At 64.5% G+C, this 15,929-nt stretch overlaps 2 protein-coding genes across 2 annotated transcripts; both read left to right on the top strand.

The window, feature by feature from the left end:
- Nucleotides 1–3,316: 3,316 nt before the first annotated feature.
- LOC113845683 (uroplakin-3b-like protein 1) lies at nucleotides 3,317–5,104 on the top strand. Its single transcript, XM_027472656.3, has 6 exons — nucleotides 3,317–3,512; nucleotides 3,986–4,141; nucleotides 4,215–4,446; nucleotides 4,534–4,610; nucleotides 4,703–4,832; nucleotides 4,913–5,104. The coding sequence occupies exons 1-6, from the start codon at nucleotides 3,368–3,370 to the stop codon at nucleotides 5,013–5,015; spliced, it is 843 nt and encodes a 280-aa protein (XP_027328457.1). The 5' UTR covers nucleotides 3,317–3,367; the 3' UTR covers nucleotides 5,016–5,104.
- Nucleotides 5,105–6,483: 1,379 nt separating this feature from the next.
- Nucleotides 6,484–15,374, top strand: LOC101795631 (ras GTPase-activating protein 4). The gene is made up of 20 exons (XM_038165988.2): nucleotides 6,484–6,580; nucleotides 10,238–10,294; nucleotides 10,491–10,604; nucleotides 10,913–10,974; nucleotides 11,068–11,197; nucleotides 11,394–11,475; nucleotides 11,607–11,738; nucleotides 11,823–11,914; nucleotides 11,994–12,117; nucleotides 12,198–12,351; nucleotides 12,674–12,738; nucleotides 12,921–13,033; nucleotides 13,118–13,304; nucleotides 13,730–13,867; nucleotides 13,944–14,258; nucleotides 14,333–14,470; nucleotides 14,548–14,683; nucleotides 14,773–14,893; nucleotides 14,989–15,053; nucleotides 15,191–15,374. Exons 1-20 carry the CDS (start codon nucleotides 6,516–6,518, stop codon nucleotides 15,310–15,312), a joined length of 2,412 nt encoding a protein of 803 aa, XP_038021916.2. The 5' UTR covers nucleotides 6,484–6,515; the 3' UTR covers nucleotides 15,313–15,374.
- Nucleotides 15,375–15,929: the final 555 nt, after the last annotated feature.

A 15,929-nucleotide genomic window follows, 5' to 3' on the forward strand; every position in this document is an offset into this window, starting at 1 on the left:
GGGTTTTAAAGCTCTCAGATGCAGCCAAGCTGGGGATGCTGTGAAAACAGGAGCTCCTTGGAAGCAGCAGGTAGGTGGCTGGGAGCTGCCCAGAAATGGGTTGGGTTTGTTCTTCTCCCACCTCGCTTGTGAAATGAGGTTTCTAGCTCAGAGCTCAGCTTTCTATCCCCGGATGGTGTTGTCCCAGCAAACAAAACAGAGAATTGAGATGAAAATTGCCCTGGCCCTGCGCAAAGCAAGAATTTCCTGCTGAGTGGGGCTGGAGGCACGCAGGAGCCCTCCCTGCAGCCGATGCTCCTGGGCCTGAATCAGCCGCAGCCTCCCTGCCCCTGGGCTGCTCCGTGCTCTGCTGAGGGCCTCGAGCCCCATGGTGTGGGTTCCTCCCCAGCAACTTTGCCCCACGCTGGTTATTTTTAGGGCTGACCCCACAACTATGCTGACCCCGTGGCCGCGGGGCAGGGACTGGCAGCTGAAACTGTGACTCAGTGTCCCTGTGCCACGTCACCCAGGTGGGTGCTGAGCGAGCTTGGCATCACCCCCAGGGGCCAGGAGTTGGGGTTTCACCCTGGGGAGGGGGCTTTTGCCTTTGCCGTGCCTCAGTTTCCCCACCTCTGGCATGGGGAATGCGTTGGGGTGGAGAGGCAGGAGGGTGCCTGCAGCTGTGCTGGGTTCCCCCCTCCCTATAATCCCCGGCTGCCCCATTTCCACTTAATCTGAAGGAGAAGCCACAGCCCCTTCGAGAGGGAGGGGGAAATCCTTTCCCGTGCAGGAAGGGCAGCCACAGCCCTTGGCAAACAGCACACACACGGCACACTCAGCCCCACAGCCTGGAGAGCAGCCGGGGGGGGCACGAAGCCTTGGCACAGCTCCCGGGCCCCATCCCAAGGGCTGGGGGGGGCCTAGTTCCTGGGGGTGAAGGGGGCTGTGATGGCCCAGCCCTGGCACGAGCGAAGGGTGAGGATGGGGACAGGGCAGCTCGGCTGCCTCCCCGCCCTCTGCGCTGGGTGGGAGCAGAATGGTTCGGGGTTTGGGCAAGTTTTGGGTGTGATAGCTCCAGCTGCTTCCCTACCCACAGGGCAAGGCCAGCCCCGTGCCAAACCTGCGTGGCTCTGGGTGCCGAGGTGGGCACGGGGCACCTGCAGGGCCCAGGCACTTCTTGGGGGGGGACAGGACCACCAAAGTCTCCCAGTCCCACCTCTGTGCCTCAGTTTCCCCTTTCCTAGCCCAGGCTGGTGCCCGCAGCCTTGGTGCCTCGTGTCTGGGGTTTGATGGCTCCCGGCTGTTTTTTGGACCCGTGGTGACCTGGGAGGGGCCCTGTCCACCTCTGCCCCCCGGGGTCTGGCCGTGCTGGTGGAGCCATCGCAGGAATGCGGGGCTGGGAGGGCCGGGCTCAGGGGGGGCACCCGGGGCTGCTCAGCCCCTCGGCAGTGGGACACAGCCCGGCACAGACACGGCCATGGAGCTGCCGCGGGTGCTGCTGGCGCTGGCTGCGATGGGCACAGCCACCGGCCTGGGTGAATCCTTGGGGGGGACACGGGGGCTGTGGGGTGGCTTCCCCATGGGTTTTGGTGCTGGGGAGGGGTCATGGGGCTGTTTGTGGGTTTGGGGGGGCTCTGCGTGGCTGCCATCCCACTGGGGTGACCCTGGCACAGCCACGAGCTGGGATCCCCGTGCCACTGGCTCACGGCCGTGCCCCCAGCCCTGCTGCCCTACGAGCCCCGCGTGCCCCCCGGGGCCCTGCTGGGGAAGGTGACGGCCACCACCTTTGCCCTGGAGAGACCCTGCTGCGTCTTCCACCGCCTCGCCAACGCCTCCGACACCGTCTGGCTGGTGGTGGCTTTCGCCAACGGTGAGCACCCGGTGCAGGGGGGGACATCGGGGACCCTCGCCATGGCTGCTCACCCCTCTGCCTGTGCCACGCAGCCTCGGCCACCTTCAGAAACCCCCCGTCCCGTGCCGATGTCCCCCTCTACGAGGGGCTGCCCACCGCCCACGCCTACATGACCCTGGAGACAGCAGCGGCCGCCTACGCCTGCTCGGTGCCCGGCCCGGTGCTGCGGGTCGGTGGGGATGCAGCATGCGGGGGCCAGCACGGCCAAACAGCCTGCAACGGGCCCCTGCCCTCCCCGGGGCCCTACAGGTGAGATGGGATGGGTGGGGTGGGACCCCCGGGGGAATTCCCCATCCCCAGGGACCGGCGGGTATCCCCCAGGGTTTGTGTTGTCCCGGTGGTGCCCGTCCCGCAGGGTGAAGTTCCTGGTGATGGGCTGCCACGGCCCCAAAGCGGAGACGAGGTGGTCCGACCCCATCCTCCTGCGGAGAGGTACTGGTGGCAGTGGGGCTGGCACAGCACCACCTTCCCCCCACATCCCCTGGGCTGCGGCATCGCCTCCGTGCCACCACCCCAAACCCCAGAGGGGAGGAGAGCTCCCCAGGCTCCCCTGCTCACCCTATTCCTGGGTGCCCCCCATCCTCCCCATGTGTCCCTCACCCCGTGCCCTTCCAGCCCGCAGCCCGAACACCGTTGACCCCGCACCCACACAGCGCAGCAGCGACGTGGTCGTCATCGCCTCCATCCTGGCCAGCCTTGGCGCCGGGCTGGCCGTGGCAGCGCTCGGTGCCGTGGGGTACGAGGGCTGAGCGGGGCCGTGCTGGGGGGGATGTGTCCATGGGGTCCTGGGAGAGCATCCCCTCCTTGATCCTGAGGACAAAGAGAGGGAGCAGAGAGGATTTTAAGAGTTAAAAACCTTTTTTTTTTTTTTTTTTAATTTGATTTGGGGTTTTAGATGTATGGTGGGAAGGAGAAGGGGGTGGTTTTTGTGGGGTTTGGTCCCTTGGGGGCCAGTGGAGCTGTGGGGACCCTGCTCAATGCCTCCTTTTGCCTCCCCGCAGCGCCGAGGCGTGGAGACTCCTGTGCCACCGGGATTTTGGGGCTGCCTTGTCCCAGCGCTCCTACAGGACCCACCACATCTCCCCCGCCCTGCCTCAGCCCCTCTGCTGCGGGTGCTGCCGAGCGGCCAGGAGCTGCTCTGCCCCTCGCGCCCCCTGCGCTGCCGAGTAAACTCCTAGTAGCACGGCCTCCCCTCCTCGCCCTTCCTCGCCGCACGGCCTTCCCCTTGGTGCTTTGTTCCCCAGGTGGCCCCAACACCAAGAACGGGGGCACCGGACCCCAAAATCGAGGTCCCTGCTGGGGAGGCTGCAGCTGGGGGTCGAGGCGGGTCCCATGGCGAGGTGCGGGCCATGGCGCACCCCTGCCACGAGCGTGCCCGTTCTCTGCGCGCCTCCCGGCGGGCACCCAGGCGTAGGAAATGCTCCCCGGGGGAACGGGCCCGACCTGTTTGCTGCGGGGCCGTGGCTCGGCGCAGGAATGTGGGTGGTTGGAGGCCACAGGCGGGTCCCCTGGGGCCAAACCCCGCGTCCCCCGCCCGCCGCCCGCACTCGGCGCTCGGCACCCAGCCCCTGCACCATGCTCCCCCTGCTCCTCCTGCTGCTGGCGGCGGCCCACGGCCTGCGTGAGTCTGTGCTCTGGGGGGGCTTCACGGCGTGACCCCCTCCCCAAAATGGGCTAGGGGGAAAAGGGGTGGGGGAGGGTGATGTTCCTGCTCGTGGGTGTCCCCTCGGTATGGGCACGGGGGCTGCAGGAGGTGCGGGGCACCCCCTTTCTGGGGACACCCCCGCTTTGGGACCCTCGCGGGTGGCACCCAGCTGGGTCCTGCAGCACGGCCCTGGGGGCTTTGGGGTCTCCCCGGGCTGTGTCTCTCCATGGGTGGTGGCACCGAGGGGCCTCGCTGCGTCTTTTCATCAAACTTGCTGTGTTTGAACCCAAAATGAGCGGCGGGGCGGAGCTGGGAGGCGAGGGGGCCACGCAGCCGGGATCCCCCCGGGGCAGCTCCCGCTGTGCCAACCCCCCCGGTGCTGTCCTGAGCCCCCAGCCCCTGCTCCAGCCGGGGCCGGGGGCTCCGCTCTCATCGCGTTTTCATCGCAGAGGAGCTCCCGTACGAGCCGATCCTCACCGAGCACAAGATGAGCGGCCGGATCACCGGCAGCACCTTCGTGCTGGAGCAGCCCCGCTGCGCCTTTGACAATGTCACCGCGGTAGGAACAGCCACCAGCATCTGGCTGGTGGTGGCCGAGGCCGCGGGTAGGTGGTGGGGACACTTGGGGGGGGGTCCCAGCGTGTCCCCTCCCCTCACCGCCGTCCCTCGTCCCCGCAGCCCCCGTGAGCTTCCCCACCAGCGTGCAGCCGGGGCTGCCCCAGTGGGCTTTCCAGAACTTCCCCACCAACACCTCCGCCTACCTGACGCTCGAAGCCACCATCCTAAACTACCCCTGCTCCAAAAACCCCCCGGAGATCACGGTGCTGCGTGTGGGCAGCGAGAGCAGCTGTGCCAAAAACAGCGCCGTACCCACCTGTAACGGCCCCCTGCCCGGCCCCGGGCCCTACAAGTGAGAGCCTGGTATTGGGGAGGACACGGGGGGGGCGCAGCCCTGGTGGGTGCCGACCCCACCCCACCACCTGCCCTCCTCCCCCAGGGTGAAGTTCCTCGCCCTGAACGGCACCGAGCCCGTGGCCGAGACCCAGTGGTCGCAGCCCATCACCCTGAGGACAGGTACCAGGGGGGAAACTGAGGCAGGGTGCTGCCGTGGGCGTGCCCCCCACGAGGTGCTGCCCCCCCACACCCCGATCTCTCTCCCCCCCCAGCCCAGCAGCCCCCGAGCGGCCCCGGGGCGGGCGGCAAGCGCAGCGCCGAGATGATCGCCATCACCTCCATCCTCTCCATCCTCCTCGCCCTGCTGCTGGCCGGCCTGGTGGCCACGCTGGCCTTCAGCGGGTGAGTCCGGGGGGCACGCGAGGGGTGGGGGGGTGACGCCAGCACCCCGTGTCCCTAACCCCGTGCCCCTGTCCCCCCAGCTCCGACCCGTGTGGCCGTGGAGGCGTCTTCAAGCCGGAGGCGGCGTCGGTGCGGCGCTACAACACCCACCACGTCTACGACCAGCCGGCCGCGCGCCTCTGAGCCCCGCCACCCGCCGGGACCCCCCCATGGGACCCCGGGGTGACCGCGGGCTGAGTGGGAGAGGAGATAAATGGGATTTCTGCCTGCCCCCTGCCCGCCTCTGCCTCCCTCTGTGGCCTCCTGTGAAGCCTCGCCGAGTGTCCCGGCCCCATAACGTGGCGAGGGTTTGGGGTTTGGGGTTTGGGGAGGGGAAGGCGTTCCCGTGCTTGGTCTGCTTTGGGAAGCCCCCCGGTGTAAGGCAGGGCCTGGGCTCACCCCACAGAGCCTGGGGAAGGGGCAGCCTGGGGGTGGTGGCAGCCCCCCAGGTTTCTGTGGGGCCGGGAGAGCCCCGGGCGCTGTGCTCGCTGCAAGGGCAGCGGGAGGCGCCTGCCCCCGCTCTGCAAACCGCCCCCATGAGCCACAGGACAGGACAGCATGATCCCACGGTGTCCCCACCGTGTCCCCATGGTGTCCCTGTGGTGTCCCTAAAATGTCCCTGCAATGTCCCCACGGTGTCCCCGCAGCAGCTGGGCACAAATGCCAAGGCCCCTCGGTGTCCTTTAGCAGAGAGGTGCCCCGGGAGGGTTTCCCTGCTCCCTGCACATTGCTGAAGGTGTGTTCAGTGCACCGAGCCCACCCCCTCGTGACACCACGGGCACAGCCCCAACCTGCCAAAAAAAAAAAGGAAAAACAAAGAGGAAAAGGGAAAGAAATTAAAAAAAAAAAAAAAAAAAAAAAAAGGAAGAAAAGGAAAAAAGGGGAAAAATGAAAAAAGGGGGAAAAGAAAAGAGGGGAAAAAAAATAAAAGAGGGGAAAAAATAAAAGAGGGAAAAAGAAAAGGGGGAAAAAAAGGGAAAGAAAATAGAAAGAAAAGGAGAGGAAAAAAAAGGAAAAAAAATAAAGAAAGGAAGGGGGAAAAGAAAAGATGGGGAAAAAAAGGAAAAATAAAAGAGGGAAAAAAAGGAAAAAGAAAAGGGGGAAAAGAGGGAAAAGAAAATAAAAAAGAAAGAAAAGGAAAAAAGGGAAAAAATGAAAGAAGGGAAGGGGGGGAAGAAAAGAGGGGGAAAAAAGGAAAAATAAAAGAGGGGAAAAATGGGAAAAAGAAAAGGGGGAAAAAGGGGGAAAAAAGGGGGAAAAGAGGAAAAAAGGGGAAAAAAGAGGGAAAAGAGGAAAAAAGTGAAAAAAACGGGGGAAAAGAGGGGGGAATGGAAAAAAAGGAAAGAAAGGGAAAGAACAAACAAAGGAAAGAAAGAAAAAAAGAAAAAAAAGGGAAAAAAAAGGAAAACCCCAACCCAGGCGAAACCCGGGGGTTGGGCCCCGCCCCCCTGCGCGCCTCGCCCCGCCCACACCCCACAGGCCCCGCCCACCTCCCCCAGGCCCCGCCCACCTCCTCTCAGGCCCCGCCCCCTGTCCCCGCCCCGCGCGCTGATTGGCTGCCCGCGGCGCCGGCCGGCACATGTGCTGCGTGCGGAGGGGCCGCGGGTTCGAGTCCCGCCGTGTCCGCGCGGTGCCGCCGCCCCCATGGCGCTGCGCAGCGCCCTGGCCGTGCGCATCGTGGAGGGCAGGGACCTGCCCGCCAAGGACATGTGAGTGCCCACGGGCCCTGGGGGGGGGATCCGGGAAGGGTTTGGGATGCCCCCGTGCTGCTTCACCCCCGCCATGGATTTGGGGTGCGCCCCGCAGCGAGACCCCGGGATTTGGGGGAGCGCTCCCGGGGTTTTGGGGAGCCCCCCGTGGTTTGGGGGATGGCCCGGAATGGTTTTGGGACCGCCCCGGCAGTGCCTGTGCTTTTGGGGTCCCCCCCCATATGGCTTTGGGGTGCTCCTTCCTTTAGGGTTTCCCCCAGGGTGGCTTTGGTGCGGCGCCCCCAGCAGTGCCTGTGCTTTAGGGACCCCCTCTGGGGGGGCTCTGGGGTGCCCACAGCCATCCCTAGTGTGCTTTGGTGCCCCCCCGGCTTTTGGGACACCCCTGGGATGTCTTTGAGGTTCCCTCCCAGGAGCACCCAGCGTTGGGGGTGTCCCAGCACGGTGCTTTAAAGCAGCCCCTATAATTTTGGGGGTGGGGGCAGCCATACACCCCCACCTGCAGCTGGGTCCTACACAGGGACCCCAGTAGGGCTGTCACCCAAAGCGGGGTGTCCCTGTCCCTCTGTCCCCGCTCATCTCCCAGCACCCAGCCCGGGGGCTCCGTCGGTGTCCCCATCGGGTCGGGTTTTCCCTCCTTGGCGGCCCCCCAAGGGCTGTCCGTGTGTCCCGGCATCGCCACGGGGCAGGACGTGGGGGCAGCACGGGGGGACCCAGGCGTGGAGCCCACAGGATGCCATCGAGGAGCACGCTGCAGCCTGGCAGGGTCGGGGCTGCTGGAAAAAAAAAGCAAAAAAACCCTACAGCCGTCATGGAAAAAGAGGATAAACAAGGAAAGAAACATGACTTTTTTTTTTTCTTCTTGCCCTTTTTTTTTTTTTTTTTTAACCCCATGTGTCAAGGCCTGGCTTTTATTTATTTTTTTTTAAACCCCTTGGCATCCATCCCCGCTGGGAACTCGGACCAGCAAGGGGAGGTTCTGTTTTTTAGGAGGAACGTTTTGCGGGAGGGATGACGCCGCCGTGAGTGGAGGTTTCCAGATGGGAGCAGAGCTTTCCAGCCCCGTGGGCACGAGGATTGGGGCAGGGGCAGCGGCTGCCCCGGGAGGGAAACCCAAGCACAGACCCGATGCATTCACCTGCTGCTGCCTGACCTCGGCCACGTCTCAGCGCTGCCGTCCCCTCCCCTGCTCCTGCCCCTGATTTATGGCATCCCGCTGATTTATGGCATCCTGGTCCTCCGCCCTGTCTCAGGCAGCCTTTGGGATTTCCCTAAGGAAATCCGGGATGTCACCGGGGCTGCCCGTTCACAAACACCCCCAGCCCCGGGCTTCCCTCTCCGTGGGTGCAGCACGGCGAGTCCCCGGGCACCCTGACATTTAAAGCTGTGACCACTCCGGAGGCTGCAAGAACAAAAGCTTCGAGGTCTGCGCTGTGCTGCTGGCAGCCATAAACCCTGCACAACATAATTCATGGCCTCTGAGCTCGGGCTGGGGGGGAAAACCTGCTCCTGGCAGGGCGGGCAGGTCTGCACCGGCGGGGTTCTCCATCTAAATCCGATGGAGGAATCCTTCCTCACTGCAGCCACGGTGCTCAGCAGCAGGATTTGGGTGATGCTGCTGCACTTGGTGCCCCCCCCAGGACCCTGCAGCCCCGTTCTCACAGCAGCAGAGGGGTTTTGCTGGGCTCTACCCCAGCCCGGCACCGCTGCGCTGCAAAGTTTCGCCCCGCCGCTGTTCCTGTGGGTTCCCCCCCTCTTCCCAGAGCAGAAGCAGCGCCGTTTGTTTCTGTTCCTCATGCGGGCGCCCGCCCCGAGCGTGGTTTGGCAGCGGGGCCGCCGGGCAGCCACGAACCCGTGGAGCTGCCCATAAAGAGGCAGAAGCCTGCTGCAGCTCCTGCCCTCCGGCACGTCACCACCTCTCGCCCTACCCCTCGTTTTTTTTGTGTGTTTTCTCCTTCTAAAGCCCGACCTTGCCCCTTCCCATCTTCTTCCCCTCCATCACAACGCTCGGGCTCTGTGCTCCAGGGCTGGGCGGACACAGAGCCAGCTGCGTGGGTGGCAGCAGGATGCCCAGCACCCGCGGAGAGCCTGCAAAATCGCCTTCCCTGCCATTCAACGCGTGCTGGTGGCGATGCTGCAGAGACAACATAATCCAGGGTGTTCGGCTGCGTGACCCTGCCCAGGCTGCGGGGCCCCCAGGGGATTTATCCCCAGCCCTTGCAAAGTGCAGGCTCTGAAGCAGCAGATTTTGGCAGACCTGGGTTTTAATCCCCCGTGCTGGTGGCTGGGACCAGCCAGGAGCAAGCGATGCGCAAGCCCAGGTGCTCAGCGCATCCCCGTGCTTTGCTCACATGCAAATCCCCCGGCGCTGCTCTGGGGCTGTGGCTGGGCGCTGCAGCGCTGATGCTGACCGTGCTGGGAGCTCCCCAAAATTCAGGGTTAGCAGGAAAACTCAGCACAGTGCCCCTACAGCCGCCGGCACCGAAAACCCGCTCCGTGCTGTTCGGCAGAGCTCAGCTGGGCAGATGGTGGCTCTCCGTCTGTGTACTCGCTGCCCGCTTAATGGTTTGCATAAGGCAGGGAACGGCGGTGGTTTCGGGTTAATGGTGCTTAATCCCCTGGTTTCATTTAAAACCTGCTTGGCTGTGGCTGGGAGGCTCTTAGCAACCTGCCCAACATCGGGGGTGCCCCAGGAGGGGACACCAAGGGACGGGGACGCCGGCACCGTGCCCAGGGCGTGCAGCACACAGAAACGGAGCGCGGGGGCAAGGTCCCCGGCGTGTTGAAAGGGAGATGGTGAAGGCAGATTGGGGCTGTTTGCTCTCGCTTGTTTATTTTGTTTTCCGGCCTCCTGTCGCTCTCCGGAGCCAACCCGTGTTCCGTGGGGACGGCCAAGTGGCCGAGCTGTGAGGCCCCCGATGCTGGTGGCAGCCCCACATGGCCATGTGGGTCCTCCTGGACCCCTTTGGTCCCCCAGCAGCTGCGTTGTGCAGGGCAGGGAGCATCCCAAACCCTTTTCATCCCCTGGCAGCCGTGTGTGGTGATGTGAATCACACCTGGACCCATGTGGTTCCCCAGCCGTCGTTTTAAAGCGCTCGGGGCAGCCAGGACCCATGGGTGCCCCCAGACGCACGCTGAGCAGATCCCTTTCCACCTCCTTGGCCAGCACACGGGTCCCGATGGCTCCTCCACCTCCGGCCCCATCCGTGCCTGCAGCTGAGTCACCCCCTTTCTGAGGAACTCGGCCCGGCTGTCAAGTGGTGATTTTTTGGCAGCGGCATACGGGAACAGTGACTGGGGCCGTCCTCGGGGAGGATGCGGGCTCAGAGCATCGTGGTGGCCACAAACACCCTGCGGTGGCCAAGGCACGCGCTGCCCTCGCCCTGCGTCACCACAGGGTGTCCCTGGGGATGTCCGGGCTCTGGGTCCGTCTCGGGGCTGGAGGAGGCTGTTGTGGCTCCCGGTGTGTGCCAAAAAGGCCTGCAAACACTCACTTTGGGGAAAGGGTGGGATTTGTTTGTTATTCGCCTTCCTATCTGGAAGAGAAGCTGCCTTTGGCTGCCAGCAGGATGCCGGGGTCAGGGCTGCGAAGCCGGGCTCGCCGCGTGCCTGCAGCCGCGGGACCGGCGGCGCTGATGGGGCCGTGCCGTTGCCTTCCAGCACGGGGAGCAGTGACCCGTACTGCATCGTGAAGATCGACAATGAGCCCATCATCAGGTGAGCGGGTCCAGCCCCTCTGCCCTCTCTGCTTTGGGCTGAGCCCCTCCTCAAGGCATGGGCCACGATGCCCGGTAGCCCACGGCCAAGCCCTGCCCCGTAAGCCACCCCGCTGCGGGTGCTGCACCCCAGGCAGGTGTCATCAAACGCTCGTGGGGCTCTGTCCCCAACATCAGCGGTGCCGTCTGCCCCGCAGGACTGCCACGGTGTGGAAGACGCTGTCCCCGTTCTGGGGGGAGGAGTATGAGGTGCACCTGCAGCCCACCTTTCACAGCGTCTCCATCTATGTCATGGATGAGGACGCGCTCAGGTACGGGCAGGGTTTAGGGCTGGGGAGCTGGAGCTCGGCGCTTATGGGGGACGGGCAGTCTGCTCAGCCCCATAGCAGACACCAGAGAACCCACAGCTGGCCACGCAGGTGTGGGTTTTAGGACACAAAAACATCCAGGCTGGGAGGGGATGGTGCTGGATGTGGTGTCCTGAGCCCGAGGTGGCAGCGAGCAGTGGCTGAGGTGGGAACAGCAGCACCGTGGGGATCCCAGCCCAGGACCCCCGGGTGCCTCATCCCCTGTCCCTTTGTGCCACCCCCCCCGACACCTCCCTGCTTGTGTTTTGCAGCCGTGACGATGTGATCGGGAAGGTCTGCATCACCCGCGCCATGCTGGCAGAGCACCCCAAGGGTAGGGGATGGGGGGGCTGTCCCCAGCCCTGCAGCCAGCCGGTGCCAGAGGCGTGCCCGGGTCCCCCCGTGACGGTGCCCATTGTCCCCGCAGGGTACAGCGGCTGGGTGAGCCTCAGCGAGGTGGATCCCGACGAGGAGGTGCAGGGGGAAATCCACCTCTGCGTGGAGCTCCTGGAGGGCGAGGGTGGCCGGCGGCTGCGCTGCACCGTGCTGGAGGCCAGGTGAGGGGATGGGGACGGGGATGTCCCGCTCCCGGGGTGGCGTGGGCAGCTCCTTGCCTGCTGCTCTCTGGTGAGTCCTGGCTGCTCTGTGACTCGGTTTCCCCATTGTGCCTGAGGCAGGGGAACCAAGGAGGGGAGCAGGAGTGCAGCTCGGTGTTTTGGGGGTTAGCTGGAACGTCCCCTCTCTTCTCCGCAGGGATTTGGCCAAGAAGGACCGGAACGGAGCCTCTGACCCCTTCGTCCGTGTGCGCTACAACGGCAAGACACAGGAGAGCACCGTGAGTCCTGCTCCAGCTTATCCCATCCCGCAGCCTGTGGCAGTGCAGGGAAAACCCTCAGCGGGGAGCCCTCAGTGTCCCCAGAGGGATGAAATCCCCGCGGCAAAGGGGCGAAGCCGTTGCCTTTGCAGGTGGTGAAGAAGTCCTGCTACCCGCGCTGGAACGAATCCTTCGAGTTCGAGCTGCCCGAGCCCGCCGGGGAGAAGCTGTGCGTGGAGGTGTGGGACTGGGACCTCGTCAGCAAGAACGACTTCTTGGGCAAGGTGAGCCCCAAAAAGCACCGCCACCCGCCCCTGCAGGTTGTGGGGAAGGCAAGGAGCATTTCTGAACCTCCCCTTCCCACCCAGGTGGTGTTCGGCATGCAGGGGCTGCGGGCGGCCGGGCGGCAGGAGGGCTGGTTCAGGCTGCAGCCCCACAGCTCCAAGCCGAGGGAGGACGGGTGAGTCTGGGCACCGGGGCGCACCGTAGGGATGAGCAAGGGGGGACGTGGTGGGGACGTGCACGCCGTGTTCCTGCAGGCGCCGAGGCAGCCTGGGCTCGCTGCAGCTGCAGCTGAGGCTGCGGGATGAGACGGTGCTGCCCTCGCACTGCTACCAGCCCCTGGTCCAGCTCCTCTGCCAGGAGGTGAAGTCGGGGTGCCAGGTGAGGGGTCCGGGATGGGGATGTGGGTGTGGGTGTGCGTCTCCCTCGGGCCACCACATCCTCGTGTTTCTCCCCTCCAGGACGGCCGGGTACACCTGGTCACCCTCCTCGATGAAACCACCACGGCCGAGTGCCGGCAGGAGGTCGCCGTCAACTTGGTGAAGCTCTTCCTGGGCCAAGGGCTGGTGAAGGAGTTCCTGGACCTGCTCTTTGAGCTGGAGCTGGCCAAGCCCTGTAAGGCTGGGCTGGGGAGCGGTGCCGGGGGCTCCCAGCCTTCTCTTGGGGCTGCAAAATCTCTGCAACCTCGCGTGGTGATTCCTGGGGGCACAGCCGTCGTGCTGTGCTGTGGGTGGGAACCTGCTGGGATCATCCCGAGGAATTTGCTGGCGGTGTTGGCTGTAGTTGGTGGAGGAGCAATGGTTTGAGGCTGGGAAACCTCTGACTGCAGCGAGAACGGGCAGGGGGTGAAGGGCAGAGCCCCTGGGAACACCCCCATGGCTGCAGCTTCCTGGGGGTGACCCAGGGCCGTCCCCACAGCCCCTCTCCCCTTTCACAGGCGAGCCCAACACTTTGTTTCGGAGCAACTCCTTGGCCTCAAAGTCGATGGAGTCCTTCCTCAAGGTGCCACACTGCCCCAGACCCACGGGGAGCTTCAGCCCAAACCCTGCTCGTGCCAGGTCCCCAAGGGGGAGCCCTGCTGGGGCTGTTTCTCCCCCTGGGGCCAGGAGTTGAAGAATATCCCCTGGGTGGCCCTGGGGACGGGGGTGTCGGCTGCCAAATACACGGCTGTGGTCCCCCGGCAGGTGACGGGGATGCAGTACCTGCACGCGGTTCTGGGGCCCATCATCACCCGTGTGTTCGAGGAGAAGAAGTACGTGGAGCTGGACCCCAGCAAGGTGGAGATCAAAGACGTTGGGTAAGGGGCACGGGGGGGGGGGGGATGGCGATGGTCTGGGGCTGCCCCCGGCATGGGGCTGATGGGCTCCGGTGGTGCCCGCAGGTGCTCGGGGCTGCACCGGGTGCAGACGGAGAGCGAGGTGATGGAGCAGGGCCGCCAGCATCTCCAGTCCTACCTCAGGGAGCTGCTGGACACCATCAGCAAGTCGGCCCCCACCTGCCCCCCCGTCATCCGCGCCGCTTTCCGGCAGCTCTTCCAGCGCGTGGGGGAGCGCTTCCCAGAGCACCAGGTCAGGCTGGGTGCGGGGACCCTGGTCAAAGCCTGCGGTGGGGCTGGAGGGCCGTGGAGGCTGGTGTCACACCACGCCATGAAGGTGGAAGTCTCTTTGGGAGGGTCAAGAAGGGATATTGCCAAAAGGCAGGGTGTGCTGGGGCCGTCCCAGTCTGCTTGGTGGCCTCTGCTCCTGCCTATGGAGCAGGGCCCGTGGGGAGGTCCCCAGGGAGCAGAGCACCCCAGGCAGCACCCCAGCACCAAGGAGCAGAGCCTTGGCAAGGCGAGGTTCCTCCAGCTCCCATCTTGGCAAGGTCCCACATAAATACGGGGTTGGCCCTTGTGCTGGTAGCCAGCCCACGCATCCCCTCAGCATCGATAGCCATGGTGCCTGGGGGTGTCCTACACCAGGATGGGCCCTCACACATCTTGGTGTGGCCGCAGCACGCCAAGTTCGTGGCCGTCACCAGCTTCCTCTGCCTCCGCTTCTTCTCGCCGGCCATCATGACCCCCAAGCTCTTCCACCTGCGGGACGCGCACGCCGACGCGCGCACCAGCCGCACGCTGCTGCTCCTGGCCAAGGTGGGACAGGGGACGGCAGGGGATGGATGGCAGCGATGTCACGGTGGTGGTGACGCCACCGTCCCGTGGTCTGCAGGCCATCCAGATGGTGGGCAACATGGAGCCGGCAGCGGGAAGGGCCAAGGAGGCCTGGCTGGCCCCACTGCAGCCCGCCCTGCAGCAGGGTGCCAGCCAGATGAAGGCCTTCATCACCCGGCTGGTGGGGACGGAGGAGGAGGAGGACGGTGGCGAGGGGAGGCTGCGGAGCCCCCCTGCTGCCGTGGTGAAGGAGGGGCTGCTCTTCGTCCACAAGACGCGGGGCAAGGGGCCGCTGCTGTCGTGTGCTGCCAAGAAGCTCCACTTCTGCCTCACCGGGGAGGCCCTGAGCTTTGCCAAGAGCCCTGGGGCAGAGGTAAGGGGGGCACAAGAGGAGGTGGAAGCCCACCATGACTGGGGTGGCACTGAGCACCATCCCCCATCTGGCAGAGGATCGGCTCCATCGCCCTGGCCAACATCCGTGCGGCCGAGAAGGTGGAGGAGAAGAGCTTCGGGAGCTGCCACGTCATGCAGGTCGTCTACGTGGAGGAGAACGGGCAGCAGGAGACGGCCTACCTGCAGTGCAAGGTGGGATGGGACCGGGGTGGGGATGGGGGGTGTCAGCCAGCCGGGACACCCCATCTCCACCCCGTCCCCTGCGGCAGTGCGTCAACGAGCTGAACCAGTGGCTGTCCGCCCTGCGCAAGGTGTGCGGCAACAACCCCCAGCTGCTCTGCGCCTACCACCCCGGCGTCTTCAGGGGGGACAAGTGGACCTGCTGCCACCAGAAGGACAGGACGGGTACGGGGGGTGGCCAGGATGCGGTGTGGGGGTGTTAGTGGGGTGCCTGCATCCCCAAAAAAACCCATCGCCAGCCCTCTGTCCCACAGGGCTGGGGTGCGACCGGACCCGGCACGGTGTCACCCTGCAGGACTGGAGTGACCCCCTGGATCCCGACGCAGAGGCACAGCGCCTCTTCCAGCACCTCCACGGCCTCCAGCAGCCCCTCAGGTGAGCCCCTCATGGGGGGGGACAACAGGGAGGACAACCCCCTGTGTGTCCCCTGCCCCACAAAGGCTCTGTCTCCCCCGTACCCTTCTCCCCAGGGAGAAGTACTGGGAGTTGGTGAAGATGGAGGACCCCCAGAATGACCCCCAGGTCTGCAGTGAAGGTAGTGATGAGGGGGACACTTGGGGGAACAGAGGGAGGAACCCTCAGCTCCCCATCCCCATCAGGGATGCTCTGTTTGGGGCATCCTGTGTGTTTTTGGGGAGGTCTGGTATCACTGCCCTTTGGTCCCCCCCGCAGGTGCCCCAGTGCCCCCGGGGCTGAGCCAGCTCTTTGAGGTGCTGCAAGACCTGGAGGGCTGCCACCGCCTGCTGTCCCCCAGTCCCCCCACATCCCCTGCCCTGCTGGAGCTGCAGACGTGAGGGGTGTGGGCAGGGAGACCTCTGTTGTGGGTGGTGGCAATAAAGGCACTTTGTTCCCTGCACCCGTGTCCTCTTGAAAATTTCTGCTGGCAGCAGACCGCTTCTCCCAGATGAAGAAAGAGCATCTGTCCAGGAATGTGTCATTTCAGTGCCAAGGGGCTTGGGGCAGCGGCCACAAGGGAGGCCATGGGGACATTGAGGATAAGAGGGACATTGAGGGCCTGGAGTGTGTCCAGAGAAAGCTATGAAGCTCGTGAAGGGCCTGGGACACAAGTCCTGTGAGGAGCAGCTGAGGGAACTGGGGGTGTTTGGTCTGGGGAAGAGAAGGCTCAGGGCAGAGCTCATTGCTCTCTGCAACTCCCCAAAAGGAAGGGGTGGGGAGCTGGGGTCGGCCTTTGCTCACAGGTAACCAGTGATAGGACCAGAGGGAATGGCCTCAAGTTGTGCCAGGGGAGGTTCAGGTTGGAAATGAGGAGACATTTCTGTCAGGAAGAGCAGTCAGGCACTGGGACGGGTTGCCCAGGGAGGTGGTGGAGTCACCGTCCCTGGGGGTGTTTAGGGGAAGGTTGGACCTGGTGATTAATGTGGGAATAAAAATGTTTTTGGAAGGAATATGG

This window comes from Anas platyrhynchos, chromosome 20, assembly GCF_047663525.1.
Source record: "Anas platyrhynchos isolate ZD024472 breed Pekin duck chromosome 20, IASCAAS_PekinDuck_T2T, whole genome shotgun sequence".
Lineage (NCBI taxonomy): Eukaryota > Metazoa > Chordata > Aves > Anseriformes > Anatidae > Anas > Anas platyrhynchos.